Source organism: Macaca mulatta, chromosome 14 (genome assembly GCF_049350105.2).
Source record: "Macaca mulatta isolate MMU2019108-1 chromosome 14, T2T-MMU8v2.0, whole genome shotgun sequence".
NCBI lineage: Eukaryota > Metazoa > Chordata > Mammalia > Primates > Cercopithecidae > Macaca > Macaca mulatta.
The window spans coordinates 10,948,609-10,964,320 of record NC_133419.1 but is presented as its reverse complement, the minus strand read 5'-3'; the positions used below and the strand labels follow the sequence as shown (position 1 = coordinate 10,964,320).

The 15,712-nt window shown below is 39.4% G+C and overlaps 2 protein-coding genes and 1 pseudogene across 4 annotated transcripts in view; 1 reads left to right on the top strand and 2 right to left on the bottom strand.

Annotated features, from left to right (window-relative positions):
• PLAAT5 (phospholipase A and acyltransferase 5) overlaps positions 1-15,258 on the bottom strand; it is a 28,183-nt gene extending 12,925 nt beyond the window's left edge. The window contains exons 1-3 of one of the 3 annotated variants that reach the window (NM_001194692.1): positions 14,951-15,258; positions 14,314-14,434; positions 12,877-12,982 (exon numbers count right to left, since the gene is read on the bottom strand). In NM_001194692.1, the coding sequence (NP_001181621.1) occupies positions 12,877-12,982; positions 14,314-14,434; positions 14,951-15,098 (375 nt within the window). In that variant the 5' untranslated portion in view covers positions 15,099-15,258. The remainder of the gene's footprint in view (positions 1-12,876; positions 12,983-14,313; positions 14,435-14,950) is intronic. The other 2 variants (XM_015113751.3, XM_001115831.5) reach the window with 2 other exon arrangements.
• Positions 1-15,712, bottom strand: part of SLC22A8 (solute carrier family 22 member 8) — a 132,135-nt gene that overhangs the window by 104,058 nt on the left and 12,365 nt on the right. The window lies entirely within an intron of this gene.
• Positions 11,827-11,875, top strand: LOC114672506 (U7 small nuclear RNA; annotated as a pseudogene).

The window sequence follows — 15,712 nt, the reverse complement described above, 5'->3', positions numbered from 1 at the left end:
TTGAAGTTTCCCAACTATTATTTCTGAATTCCCAATTTATCCCTTTATTTCTATCAGTTTTTGCTTCATACTTTTTGGGATTATTTTGTTGGATATGTATATGTTTATAATTGTTATATCTTCCTGATGAATTAACCTTTTGTCATTATAGAATGACCCCACTTTTTTCAAGAATATCTCTTCTCTTAAAGTCTATTTTGTCTGATATTGGTACAACCACTCCTGCTACGGCCACTGTGTACATCAACCTATTTGTGACTTTAGATCTAAAGTGTGTCTCTTGTGGATGGCATTTAACTGGATCTTGTTCTATTAAGTCATATGATCTCTGCCTTTTTTCGGTGTGTTTAATTCATTCACATTTAATGTTACTATTAATAAAATTGGATTTATGACTATAATCTGCTGTCAGTCTTCTGTACCTCACGTCTTTTTTGTTCCTCTGTTCCTCTTTTGCCTTCTTTTTTGTATCAAATACGTATTTTCTAATGATCATTTTAATTCCTCTGTTAACTTTTTGATAACATTTTTAATTGTTTCCTTGTGGTTGCTCTAAAGATTCCAATATGCAACTTGACTTATTGCTATCTATTTTAGATTAATACTAACTTAATTCCTGTAAAATACGGAAACTTAAAATTAGCTGCATTGCTTCTTCCCTCCTTTATGTTATTATTGTCAGATATATTACATCCATATATGTTATAAACCGAAGACAGTGTTACAAATATTGCTTTATATAAACTTTTGTCTTTTAAATTAGTTAAGAGAAAAAGGAAAAAATATACTTATGGTCATATATATTAACTACACTTTACCATTTCTGGCACTCTCCATTTCTTCCTGTTGATTAAGATACTGTCTGGCATCATCGATCTAATATAGCTTCATATCAGTCCCTCTCCTTTGTGCTATTACTATTATATTTATTATGTATTTGCATGTTATAAGACCAAGAATAGGATTTATAACTAGTTTCATTCAATTACCTTTCAAATTGGTCAGCATAAATGATAAAATATATATTTATATTCTTCTATATAATCACCTATATAATTATCTTTACTGGTGCTTTGTATTTCATGTGGCTTAGAATGCTATCTGGTGTGACTTTCTTTCCACCGGAAGAATTTTCTTTGCTATTTCTTTTAAGGCAAGTGTGCTAGGCAAAAATTCTCTCATTCTTCATTCATCTAGGACTACCTTTATTTCACCTTCATCTTTGTAAGATATATTACTGGATATAAAATTATTGGTTAACAGGTTTTTTTCTTTCAGCACTTTTAATACATCATCCCACTGCCTTCTGGCCTCCATTGCTTCTGATGAAAAGTTGACTATTGTTTTTTATTGTGCAACTCTTGTATAGAATAAATCTTCTCTTGTTGTTTTCAAGATTCTGTCTTCGTGTTTGGCTTTCATCTGTTTGAATGATATGTCTAGATATTCACAGAGCTTCTTGGGTGTATAAATGTTTTATATCAAATTTGGAAAGTGTTCAGGTATCTTTCATACAGGTATTTTTTCTGCCTTTTTATCTTCTCTTTCTGGGACTCCAATTACACATTTGCTGGTTTGCTCAATGATGTCTCCTGGCCTCTGAGGCTCTGTTCATTTTTATTTTTATTTTTCCTCCTACTCTTCATATTAGATAGTTGCTGTTGATCCAGCTTTTAGTTTGCTGATTCTTTTTCCTTTTTAGGAACTCAAATTTGCTGTTAAATCACTCTAGTGAATGTTTTATTTTGGCCATTGCATTTTTCAACCCCAGGATTTTCATTCGGTGCTTCTTTATCATTTCTATCTCTTTATTAAGATTCTATATTTGATCAGTTATTGTCATTCCACTTTCCTTTAATTCTTCAAACTTGATTTACTTATTTAAACATACTCATAATAGCTGTTGAGAAGTATTTGCTACATTCAACATGTAGGCCCACTAGGAAAGAGTCTCTGTTGACTGTTTTTGTGTGGGGGGGTCACTCTATCCTGTTTCTTTGCATGTCTCATAATTTGTTGTTGAAAAACTGGATATTCTAGGTAACATATAGTAACTGTGGGTTCTGATCTCCTTCCCCACCCAACCAGGGCTGATGGATGTTGCTGTTTGCTTGTTTGTTTGTTGTTTGTTTAGTGACCTACCTGGACTGATTCTGTGATGTCTGTTTCTCTCACAGCATGTAACCACTGAGATATCTGCTTAGAGGTTTTGGGTTTTTTTTTTCCTTGTTTTTATTTTGTTTATATTTATTTATTTACTTTTTTTTTTTTTTTTTTTTTTTTTTTTGAGACAGAGTCTCACGCTGTCGCCCAGGCCAGAGTGCAATGGCATGATCTTGGCTCACTGCAACCTCCACCTCCCAGGTTCAAATGATTCCCCTGCTTCAGCCTCCTGAGTAGCTTGGATTACAGGTGCCCGCCACCACACCCAACTAATTTTTGTATTTTAGTAGAGACAGGGTTTCACCACGTTGGCCAGGCTGGTCTTGAACTCCTGACCTTGTGATCCACCTGCCTCAGCCTCCCAAAGTGCTGGGATTACAGGCGTGAGCCACAGCGCCTGGTTTCTTGTTTTTAAGCCTGGCTTAGATCAGCATAGCTTAATGGTCAGCCAGTGACTGGCCAGAGGTTGAGTCACACCTTGTGCCAGGAAAGCTTCACCTTTTGTCAGTGGATCTCTGTGTGGCTTGGAGAATTCATTCAAAGTTCCAGATTTTTATGAGTCTTCAGTCTCTCCTGAATGTGAATGTGTATGCAGCCTTATGCATACCTTTCAGACCACTAGATACATGTGGTAGCTTTTCAAGACCCCTCTTTAGTTGTATCATTACCTGGATTTCCATGTTAAATTTTTGGCTGGCCTGTTGGCTTATTGCTTGTCCTAACCAGTACTGCAACCTCAAGCTAGCTGCAATTTTGGTCTTCCATGATTGTTTGTCACTGAGATAACTATTGTTTTCAACATCCCTGGGCATGGAAGTAAAGTCAACCACCCTCTGCTGCCACTGCCATTCCCTCCCACAAGCCCCGCCCACCTGGAAAGAACTTCCTTACCACAACCACACAGCTGGAGGTGAGGGGGCAATGCTAAAACTCTACAGACTTCCACTGTTCTTTCTGAAATTCTGAGAACCAGTATACTTTTTTTTTTTTTTTTTTTTTTTTTTAGGCAGAGTCTTGCTCTGTTACCCAGGCTGGAGTGCAGTGGCGTGATCTTAGCTCACTACAACCTCCACCTCTCTGGTTTCAAGGGATTCTCCTGCCTCAGCCACCCGAGCAGCTGGGATTACAGGCTCGCGCCACCACACCCTGCTAATTTTTTTGTATTTTTAGTAGAGATGGGGTTTTACCGTGTTAGCCAGGATGGTCTCAATCTCCTGACCTGCCCGCCTCGGCCTCCCAAAGTGCTAGGATTACAGGCGTGAGCCCACACCAGGCCACGGATGGACTTTCTTAAATTAACCCTTCTCAATTTGCTGTATGCCTTTGGTCAAATTTCCAGTCTTTAAATAACTGTCTTTGGCAATTTTGTCTAGCTTTATAACTGTTTTGGGAAAAGAGGATTTGCTGAGATCTGCACTCAGCCATTCCCCAAGTCCTGCCCACCTGCAGGAATGAGTTGTTGTGGGCACAAAGCAAACAGTATACACTACAATATTTCATGGAAGGAACTGAGGCCAAGAGAGAGGAAGTGCTTTGTCTAAAGTCCCACAGCAAGTCCATGGTCGAGCTAGGACCAGAACCACCCCTTTGCCCCTGCCAACAAACCAACTCTTTCTTCTGCCTTACTCAAACGGAAAATGTAATGGCAGCCATATATCCACTAGAGGGCGCCCCAAACCAGGCTTCTCACCCAGAAAGCAGCATGATATTGCAGGAGACTTCAAACTGGACTTCATTTTCTTTTGCCATAAGCCCAGGGAGAGCAATAGGGATATCCCCCACCATAAAACCCGGAAGCTGGTAGTATACAGAAGAGGCTGAGAGCTAAGAGTTGGGAAGAGAGCATGTGAGTGATGTAGACGGATACAGGGGAGCAGAAAGCAGCCAAGAGAGTAAGTGAAGAAAGGGAAAGTGGAGGAGAGATCTTTCTCATCCTTTGGAGAAGACTAAAAAGGAACAATAGCAAATAGTATTTTCTTTGTGATTCAGATAGCAATAAGAATATATTGCTTTAAGCAGATGCCTCTGTCTTCATAAATGGCAAAGGGATCAGAGAACAATGTTTTAAAATGTTCATAAGAAAGTCTGAAGTTTAAATATTTTGATGCTTATTTTAAAAAATCAAGTCAGATTCAACATTTGCATGTGCAGATGCAGGTAAACAGTTAAATTGCCTTTAACTGATAATTTAGGTATATACAGATTTTTGATTCATAGATTGTCTGATTATTTTTTCCTTTCAGACATAGGTAAATGAGAGAGGAAGAGAAGTTATTTAACCTAATTTCTTTATATGAACATATGTGCCAACCTGAGGTCATTTCTGCTATTATACACACATGACAGGAAAGCCCATAGGCCCATCCTCACTGTTACAGTAACGTAAGGACCATTACTATCTAAGTCCTGACACTGGTCAGGAAGAAAAACAGAAAGGCCCATGGACGAAAGATGAACAAGAAGTGAAGAACAGGTGCCAGAGCTCAAATCAATCCAACTCAGGCTATTATTTCTGGCATTGATCAGGGTGAAAGGAATGGCAGTAACAGTAAGATTATGGGACAGGTTTTCCTGAGTCAGTCCAGAGGGAAAGCCAGTTGACACGTTATGTTACTCTTGAACCAACCCCTGACTCCATCTCACTCTACCTGAGCACAGACCCCAATACCTTAGAGTCCTAACCAATGCCTTTCACCCACCATCCACGGTATGTAGTGGAGGGCAGGGCTCGCAGAGTCGGCCAAGCCAGCTGGACAGTCACGTCTGTTCTTCGTAGGAACATGCAGTCTGTTCTTGGCCATCCCTCCACCTTGGACACACTTCCCCACCAACCAAATAACCAGTTACTTCCCACCCAACATGACTAGGTCATTTCTAATGACAACAAACAAGCAGTCAATTAAATCCTTGTTGTTGTTTCCTGGAAAACTGACAGCAGGAAGATAGCCCAATTCATTGTGAGGCCAGTCTAAGCCAGAAGAAAGCTCACAAAACCCAAGTTCTGTTCATCAAGGATGTCAAACGAGCTTTGTGGTACAAAAAACAGAAGGCTCAGGGATTGGAGAAGGAAAGAGGAGGGAATTTTGGAATTTTAGATACTTTCTTTTGCATTTTAATACTCGCTCATCTGCAATTTTGCCACTGGATGGGGTAGTAAGGTATAAAACTAAATGGGATTCACAGAGACTTAACAGTTATCCACTCTCTTGTTAAATTTCCTCCCACTGTAAATGGATTATATTGAATATTGATTCTCAGCCTTGGTTACAAATTGAAATCGCCTGTGGAGCTTTAAAAAGTTCAGATCTGTCTGGAGTACAGCCTAGGTGCCAGAGTTTTAAAAGCTCCTCCGGTGAGTTTAAGGTGTAGCCAAGGTTGCAGTTATACTGGGGGCTTTTCTACAGTCCCATCCTTCCCTTTTTCTTTAACATCTCTCCAGCATTTGATGAAGTTCTGCTAACTTCATGAGCCACAGTGTAGCTGTCAGTATGTTCCAGAGCTGCCTCCAATCCCAGCTGATGCTGCCACCTTCAATTCCAGGTGAAGATTTTGCTGCCGTTTGTCTTCATGTGATTGGGTTAATTCAAAAGCCTTGTCTTCAAGCTCTTTCTTTTATTAATACTTGTTCAGTTCTATTTCCTACGCATTTTGTATATCTCTAAGTGTGTCTTTCATTTCCATAAGTTGTGATTATTTTTTATTTATAATATCTACTTTTTCTGGAGCATTTTTCATCCATATCCTGTATTGTCTTTAAAGTTTTCTTTAAGTTGGTTTTCACCTTTCTCTGGTATCTCCTTGAATAGCTTAGTAATCAACCTTCTGGGCTGGGTGTGGTGGTTCATGCCTATAATCCCAGCACTGTGGGACGCCGAAGCAGGTGGATCACCTGAGGTCAGGCATTCAAGACCAGCCTGGCCGATATGGCAAAACCCCTCCTCTACTAAAAATACAAAAATTAGCGAGACATGGTGGCACATGCCTGTAATCCCAGCAACTGGGGAGGCTGAAGCAGGAGAATCACTTGAACCTGGGAGATGGAGGTGGCAGTGAGCCAAGAGTGTGCCATTGCACTCCAGCCTGGGTGACAGAGCAAGACTCCATCTCAAAAATAATACTAATAATAATCAACCTTCTGAATTCTGTTTGTCCCTTTGGAATAAACGGTCATTTCAAAGCTCCCTGTACATCTGCACAGGCTGGCAACCCAGCTCTGGCCCTTCTCCCAGAAACAGGCACCCACTTAGAGAAACTCCTCTTTTGTAAGGCCTCCTATCTGACAAAGACAAAGAAAAAAATAATCAAAAATATGAACAAAGCCTCCTAGAAATTTGGGATTATCTTAAATGACCAAAACTAAAAATAATTGGTGTTCCTAAGGAAGAAGAGGAATCTAAAAGTTTGGAAAACACATTTGAGGGAATAATTGAGAAAAACTTCCCTGGCCTTACCACAGATCTAGACATCCAAATACAGGAAACTCAACACCTGGGAAATTCATCACAAAAAGATCATCATCCAGGCACATAGTCATCACGTTATCTAAAATCAAGACAAAGGAAAGAATCTTATGAGCTGTGAGGCAAAAGCATCAGGTAACCTAGAAAGGAAACCCTAACAGATTAACAGCAGATTTCTCAGCAGAAACCCTACAAGACAGAAGGGATTGGGGTTCTATCTTTAGCCATTTCAAACAAAACAATGATCAGCCAAGAATTTTGTATCCAGCAAAACTAAGCTTCATAAGTGAAGGAGAAATAAAGTCTTTTTCAGACAAACAAATGCTGACAGAATTCACCACAACTAAGCCAGCACTACAAGAAATGATAAAAGGAGTTCTAAATCTTGAAAGAAAACTTCAAAATACACCAAAATAGAACCTCCTTAAATCTCACACAGCCTGTAAAACAATAACACAAATTTTTTAAAAAAGATATTCAGGCAACAACTAGCACAATGAGTAAAACAGCACCTCACATCTCAATACTAACATTGACTGTAAATGGCCTAAATGTTTCACTGAAAGGATACGGAATGGCAGAATCGATTAAAATCCACCAACCAAGTATCTGCTATCTCTAAGAGACTCACCTAATGCATAAGGACTCACATAAAAGGGGTGGAAAAAGATATTCCAAGCAAATGGAAACCAAAAGTGAGCTACAGTAACTATTCTTATATAAGACAAAACAGACCTTAAAACAACAACAGTTTAAAAAGATCAAGAGGGACATTATGTCATAATAAAAAGATCAGTCCAGCAGGAAAAGATCACAATCCTAAATATATGCACCTAACACAAGAGCTCCCAAATGTATAAACCAATTATTACTACACCTAAGAAATGAGATAGATGGCAACACAGTAATAGCGGGGGACTTCAGTACTCCACTGACAGCACTAGACAGGTCATCAAGACAGAATGTCAACAAAGAAACAACAGACTTAAACTATACCCAGAGCAAATAAACTTAACAGATATTTACAGAACATTCCACCCAACAACTGCAAAATATACATTCTTTTCATCAGCACACGGAACATTCTCCAAGATAGACCATTTGATAGGCCACAAAACAAGTTTCAATAAATTTAAGAAAATCAAAAATATATCAAGTACCCTCTCAGACCACAGTGGAATAAAATTAGAAATTAACTCTGAAAAGGAACCCTCAAAACTATACAAATACATGGAAATTAAGTCATCTACTCCTCAATGATATTTGGTCAACAATGAAATCAAGATGGAAATTTAAAAATTCTTTGAACTGAACAATAATAGTGACACAACTTATCAAAAGCTCAGTGACACAGCAAAAGTGGTGCTAAGAGGAAAGTTCATAGCATTAAATGCCTACATCAAAACAAAAAAAACAAAAAAAACCTCTAAGGTTACACCACAAGGAACTAGAGAAACAAGAATAAACTAAACCTAAATCAGCAGAGGAAAAGAAATAACCAAGATCAGAGCAGAACTAAATGAAATTGAAGCCAAAAAAAACAAAAAACAAAAAACAAAAACACACACACACACACAAACACACACAAAAGATAAATGAAACACAAACTGGTTCTTTGAAAAGATAAACAAAATTGATAGACCATTAGTGAGATTAACCAAGAAAAGAGAAGAAATCCAAATAAATTCAATTAGAAAAGACATGCGAGATATTAAAACTGATACCACAGAAATACAAAAGATCATTCACACACACAAACTAGAAAATCTAGAGGAGATGGATAAATTCCTGGAAATATGCAATCCTCCTATATTAAATCAGGAAGAAATAGAAACTCTGAACAGATGATAACAAGCAGCAAGATTGAAACAGTAATTTTTAAAAATGCCAACAACAACAAAAAAGTCCAGAACCAGACAGATTCACAGTTGAATTCTATCAGGCTTTCAAAGCATTGATACCAATCTTAGTGAAACTATTCCAAAAGACAGAGAAAGGGGGAATGCTCCTTAAATCGTTTTATGAAGCCAGCATCACCTTAATACCAAAACCAGGAAAGGACATAACAAAAAAAGAAAACTACAGACCAATATCCCTGATGAACACGGATGCAAAAATCCTCAAGAAAATACTAGTTAACTGAATCAAAAGCATATCAAAAAGATAATCCACCATGATCAAGTGGGTTTTATAGCAGGGATGCAGGGATGGTTTAATATATACAAGTCAATAAATGTGACACATCACACAAACAGCATTAAAAACAAAAATCACATAATCATCTCAATAGCCACAGAAATAGCATTGGCAAGATCCCGCATCCCTTTATGATTAAAAACCTCAACAAAATCAGCATAAAAGGGACATACCTCAAGGCAATAAAAGACATCTATGACAAACCCACAGCCAACATTATACTGATTGGGGAAAAGTTGAAAGCATTCCCCCTGATAATTAGAACAAGACAAGGATGCCCACTTTCACCATATTTATTCGATATAGTACTGGAAGTCCTAGCCAGCACAATCAGACAAGAGAAAGAAATAAAGGGCATCCAAATCAGTAAAAAGGAAGTCAAACTGTTGCTGTTTGCTGATATGATCATACACCTAGAAAACCCTAAAGCCTAATCCAAAAAGTCCTAGAACAATTTAGCAAAGTTTCAGGATACAAAATTATTGTACACAAATCCAGTAGCCCTGCTGTACACCAAAAATGACTAAGCTGAGAATCAAATCAAGAACTCAACCCCTTCTACAACAGCTGTAAAAAAAAAAATACAATACTTAGTAATATACCTAACCAAAGACATGAAAGATCTCTACAAGGAAAACAAAACACTGCCGAAAGAAATCACAGATGACACAAACAAATGGAAACACATCTCGCGCTCATGGATGGGTAGAATCAATATCGTGAAAATGACCATACTGCCAAAAGCAATCTACAAATTTAGTGTAATTCCCATCAAAATACCTATTCACAGAACTAGAGTAAAACAACCCTAAAATTAGTATGGAACCAAAAAAGAGCCCACATAGCCAAAGCTAGACTAAGCAAAAAGAACAAATCTTGAGGCGTCACATTACCTGACTTTGAACTATACTGCAAGGCTATAGTTACCAAAACAGCATGGTACTGGTATAAAAACAGGCATGTAGACCAATGTAACAGAATATGGAAGCCAGAAATAAAGCAAAATACAGCCAACTGTTTTCAACAAAGCAAACACAAACATAAAGTAGAAAAGGACATCCTATTCAACAAAAAATGCCGGGATAATTGGCAAGCCACATGTAGAAGAATAAACCTGGATCCTCAACTCTCACCTTCTATAAAATTCAACTCAAGATGGATCAGAGATTTAAATCTAAGATATGAAACCATAAAAATTCTAGAAGATAACATCAGAAAAACCCTTCTAGACATTAGCATAGAAAAAGAATTCATAATCAAGAACCCAAAAGCAAATGTAATGGAAACAAATATAAATAGATGGGACCTAATTAAACCCAAAAGCTTCTGCACAGCAAAAGAACAATCAGCTGAGTAAACGGACAACCCACAGAGTGTGAGAGAATATTCACAAACTATGCATCCAACAAAGGACTAATATCCAGAATCTGCAAGGAACTCAAGCAAATCAGCAAGGAAAAAAACAAACAATCCCATCAAAAAGTGGGCAAAGGACATGAACAGGCAATTCTCAAAAGAAGATATATAAATGGCCAACAAACATATTTTAAAAACTGCTCAACATCACTAATTATCAGAGAAATGTAAATCAAAACCATAATGCAATAATACCACTTTACTCCTGCAAGACTGGCCATAACTTAAAAATCAAAAAATAATATGTGTTGGCATAGATGTGGTGAAAAGGCAACACTTACACTGCTGGTGGGGATGTAAACTGGTACAATACTATGGAAAACACTATGAAGAGTCCTTAAAGAACTAAAAGTAGAACAACAATTTGATCCCACTACTGGGGTATCTAACCAGAGGAAAAGAAGTCATTGTATGAAAAAGACACTTGCACATCCATGTGTATAGCAGCACAATTCACAACTGCAAAAATATGGAACCAGCCTAAATGACCATCAACAAATGAGTGGACAAAGAAAATGTGGTATGTATACACACACACACACACACCATGGAATACTACTCAGCCATAAAAAGGAATGAAACAACGGCATTCACAGCAACCTGGATAGAACTGGAGACCATTATTCTAAGTGAAGTAACTCAGGAACGGAAAACCAAAAAATCATATGTTCTCACTTATAAGTGGGGGCTAAGCTATGAGGGCACAAAGGCATAAGAATGATGTAATCGACTTTAGGGACTCGGAAGGGAAGGGTAGGAGTGGGGTGAGGGATAAAAGACCACGCACTGAGTACAGTGTACACTGCTCAGGTGATGGATGCACTAAAATCTCAGAAATCACCACTAAAGAACTTTTCCATGCAACCAAACACCACCTGTTCCCCCAAAACTATTGAAATAAAAGTACAAATAAAGATGTATCAAATATGTAAATGTAAAAAATAAAACTATAAAATATCTAAAAGAAAACAGGAGAAAATCTTTGTGACCTAGGCAAAGGTTTCTTAGATACGACATGAAAGGCACTATTCATAAATAGAGATTTATATGAAATCATATTGTATGTCCACTTCTTTGTCTCCTTCTTATAACTATTTTGAGTGACATCAATGTTGTTGCTTTTTATCAATAGTTCATTCCTGTTTATTACTGAGCAGTATTTCATTACATTTCCTTTTTATAAAAGGAAAAGCTGATACATTGGACTTCATCAAAATTCAAGAACCTGTTCTGAAGAGACAAGCTACAGATGGAGAGAAAATATCATAAAGTATTGATCTGATGACGTACTTGTATAGAGAACTTCTGGAGAACTCTCAAAACGTACAAACCAATAGGAAAAAATGGGCAAAAGATTTGAACACTTCACCAAAGATTATATATATGGATGGCAAATATACACATGAAAAGATGTTTAACATTATTAGTCATTAGGAAAATGCAAATGAAAACCACAATGAGATACCAACACATCTATTAAAATAGCTCAAATTTAGAAGATTTTGACCATGCCAAATGCTGATGAACTGGAACTCTTATATACTGCCAGTAGGAAGGTAAAATGATACAACCACTGTGGAAAACAGTAAGTTAAGGTTAGAGGTCTTTTAGAATTTGTCTAGCAGGCTTGGAGAGCCCCAAAAAAGAAAAAAAAATTAAGGAAAACAGTAAGTTAAATATACATCTACCACATGACCTAGCCATTTCATTCCTACATATTCACCCAAGAGGAAAAAATACACAGTCTGCACAAAGACTTGTACATAAATGTCCAAGCAGATTGTGATAGTCAAAAACTAGAAACAACTTAAATGCTCAATCAACAGATGCACAGATAAACAAGAGTAGCATATCCATGCAATGAAATACTGCTCAGTAATAAAAAGGAATGAACTGTTGATAAAAAGCAACAACACGGATGTCATCCAAAATAGTTACCTGAAGGAGACAGACAAAGTGCACATACAATATGATTCCATATAAATCTCTCAAAATGCAAACAAATCTATGGTGACAAAAAGCGTATCAGTTGTTGCCTGGGGATAGGAGTGGTGTGGGAAGAGAGAGGGATTACAAAAGGTACAAAGAAACTTTTGTAAATGATAGAGATTATTCATTATCTTGATTGTGGTGAAGATTTCACAGGATATATATATAGATGTCAAAGTGTATCAAATTGTACATTTCCCTGGCATATACATATGCCAAATGTATCAAATTGTATATTTTAGATATGTGGAGTTTACTATATGTTAATTACATCTCAATAAAATTGCTTTAAAACAAAGCATAAGTAACATCCCAAATCAGGATATTTATTAGACTGTCTAAACCAAGCTTGTCCAACCTGCAGCCCACAGGCCACATACAGCCCAGGACAGCTTTGAATGTGGCCCAACACAAATTTGTAAACTTTATTAAAACATTATGACATTTGTGTGTGTGTGTGTGTGTTTTAAGCTTAACAGCTATCGTCAGTGTTAGTGTATTTTATGTGTGGCCCAAGGTGTTTCTTCTTCTTCCGATGTGGCTCAGGGAAGCCAAAAGATTGGACACCCCTGGAAACAAAGTAAAATACAATATGTAGAGAAGTTGCCAGGAGGTTAAAGATAGTCACTTTGAGAATTCTTGTTATACCTACCTCAGCTGCTTGCTTTATTAACTTGCCTTTATTCTCAGGCTTGGGAATTGAACTCCAGTCTGCTTTCTGGCTGAGTGTGGTCTCCAAGCTAACTACAGGCTTCTCCCTGAATGATTTTGTAATCACATAGTTAACAAATATCACTATTTCACAATTATTAGAAAATCTGTATTACAGATGTGTGATTTTTAAGATGCCTTTCGGTTTGGAGATTGTAGGGAACATTTCCCCCCAAGCTTGTGTCTGTGAACCCATTAGAACTTGTTTCTGTGAGCCCAGAAGAACTGCTGTTGGCCGGTTTTCTGACAATTGTTTAAATGCTAATGATAGCAAGAAGCAGTTTTGGGGTTTTTTATTATTTTTTAATTTGCTAATAATCTCTTTTTAATGTTTGTCAAAGTGATACTTGCACATGGTTGTGGTTGTTGTTGTTGTTGTCGTTAAGGAACCAGTACATAAGAATTTATAATGAAATGCAAGGAGCCTTCCTTCTTTCCCTTCTCATCCCAGCCCTACTGCCCAGAGGCAAACCCCTTGAACTCTAGAGCTCCTTCTTCCAATAATTAGCTCCAGATTTCTAAGAAAGCTTGATAAGCCACAACACTGTAACTGCAAGTAATATGAATGAAATCAGTATATTTCTCCCTTGAAACAAAATGTTACAGGAGGGGACAGAAACAAAAGGCAAGAATAGGCTTTTAAGCATGTTAAATGAAGGTAAAGTAGAGTAAAATACAGTAGAGTAAAATACTTCAAAGCCAAAAGATCTAGGTTTGAATCCTAGCTCTCATGATTGCTGTCCCACCTTGAGCTAGTAAATTAATGTCTGACCCTCAGCTTGATTATCTTTAAAATAGAGATGAAGATATGTCTCACAGAGGTGTTATGAGAGGGAAAAGAGACAGCACATGTAAACATCTGGTATACCACCAGCTCAGAAATGGCTTTTTCTTTACCTTTTCCCATGCTTTAAACTCTTCTCCAGAAAAAAATAGTGTACGGGGCAGATGGGACACCCCTCATTTTCACTATAGCTCCTCTCCAAAATTTCAGCCCCTCAGAATTTTTTAAAGCAGCAACCATCATGTTGTTAATGAAAGTGAATTCAGGAAATCTGCCAAAGGCTGACTCATTGTTCATTGATTAGTGAGACCAAGGACAATATTGTAAGCCTCCTGCTAAAGCCATTCATTTCTCTGGGGTCTAGACAATGGCCTTGTGGCTAGAAACAGCTGCAAGGCGTGCCTGTGGCCAACAGGTCCCAAGCCCAGTATAATCTGTTATCACCCAGGATCACACCAGCCTTTCCCTTGCTGGGTAGCAGCTGGCTGGTTCACACAAAAACCACCTCTGGGTTTGCTTTACAGAACTGCATTCCAAGTCAGTTCTTCAAAAGGCTTCTTCCACCCAAACACCTCATCCTTACAATCTTCTTACCCTTGCTGGATGCTTCTGCCCTGTTCTAATGTGCCCGGCCTAGGCTGCTTGGCTGGGAGCTGGACCAACGCTGCGGATCCCACGGATTCTTCTAATTCAAGGGGAGAAATGCTATTTAGACCTGTGAAAGGAGAGTTCGAGCAAGCACCTTGACCGCTACGGAGAGTGGGCTCAGAGCTCTAGTCCAGCATCGTGCCCGGCTCCTGGTTAGGCCTCAGGAAACCTTGGGATGAATGGAGAGGGTTGTGGAACTAGGTGCTGGAGCGGGTTCAGTTCCTCTGCCAAAGAGAGACTTTGGAATTCCTGGGGACGGAATCGGGGAGAGCATGAAGAGGGCGCCTCGCCTCTGTCCTAAGCCAGATGGGAGGAACCTCTGCAGAGCGAGAGCTGGTCTTAACGCCACCCTCCGGAGCTGCCACCACTGCCTCACCTCCATATAAAATACGGCAGGAATGAGGGAGTGGCTGCCTGGCTCGCTTCGATTAGCTTTATAACAAGCGGTCGTTCTGAAACGTTCGATCATGATGGCTAACAGACAACACAATCACCAAATGTCTAAGAAAAGGAGCTTTGAGGGTAACGGCCCGCTGGGAGCTGAAGGACAATTGCGGAAAGGGCCCCCATTCTCGGGGCTGACCTGAGTGGGGCACAGTTGAACGTCTGGGCGCAGGCTGCTGGTCCTTGCGCCCGGTACCGGCGGTTCGCGAGGCGGGTTTGGGGCGGGGTGGGGGAATCCTAGGGAGGCGGGGCGCGTACTTCCCCCGGGCGCCCGGGCTCAGGCCCATCCCGCCTCTGCTGCCTCGCCGGCCCCCAGGCCTCGCAAGGGACTACGCGCCTGGCGAGTTCCCGGTCTGCGCGGCCCCTGGTCGGCGGAGCCGCGGAATCGTGGGCGCTGGGGGCGGCTCGGGGAGGAACTGCGGAGGGGAAAGCGCCGCGGGCGGCAAACGGCAGAGGCGCGCGGGGCGGCGACAGTGGCGCGGGCGCAGTGAGCGCGTCCGAGGACAGAGTGGGGCGAAATGGGGCGCTTAGAGGCCCGGGAATCTGTGGGTCTTTTAGCGGGAGGGGGGCGAAGGAGTTATTCGTTTCGGGGAAGGTCATGGAAACAGCAAAGGCTCAGAGGTGGTGCCTAAACTGGCTGGAGAAGCTCAGCGGTTTGGAACAGAGGCGTGACATGGAGGGGTAAATGGAGACCAGATTAGGAAGCCTTGGGAGGCACCATCAGGAGTTAAAATCCTGAACAATTCAGTTATTTTGTTTTAAAAAATATCTAGAAAATGAAATCTACACATACGTGACAGATAACATAAGAAAAAGTACATGGAATACACATGTTGCCGTCTTGCCAATGTACTTTAATGTAGCATTTTCTCCTTGTTTGGACTAATACCTGGGATTCTTT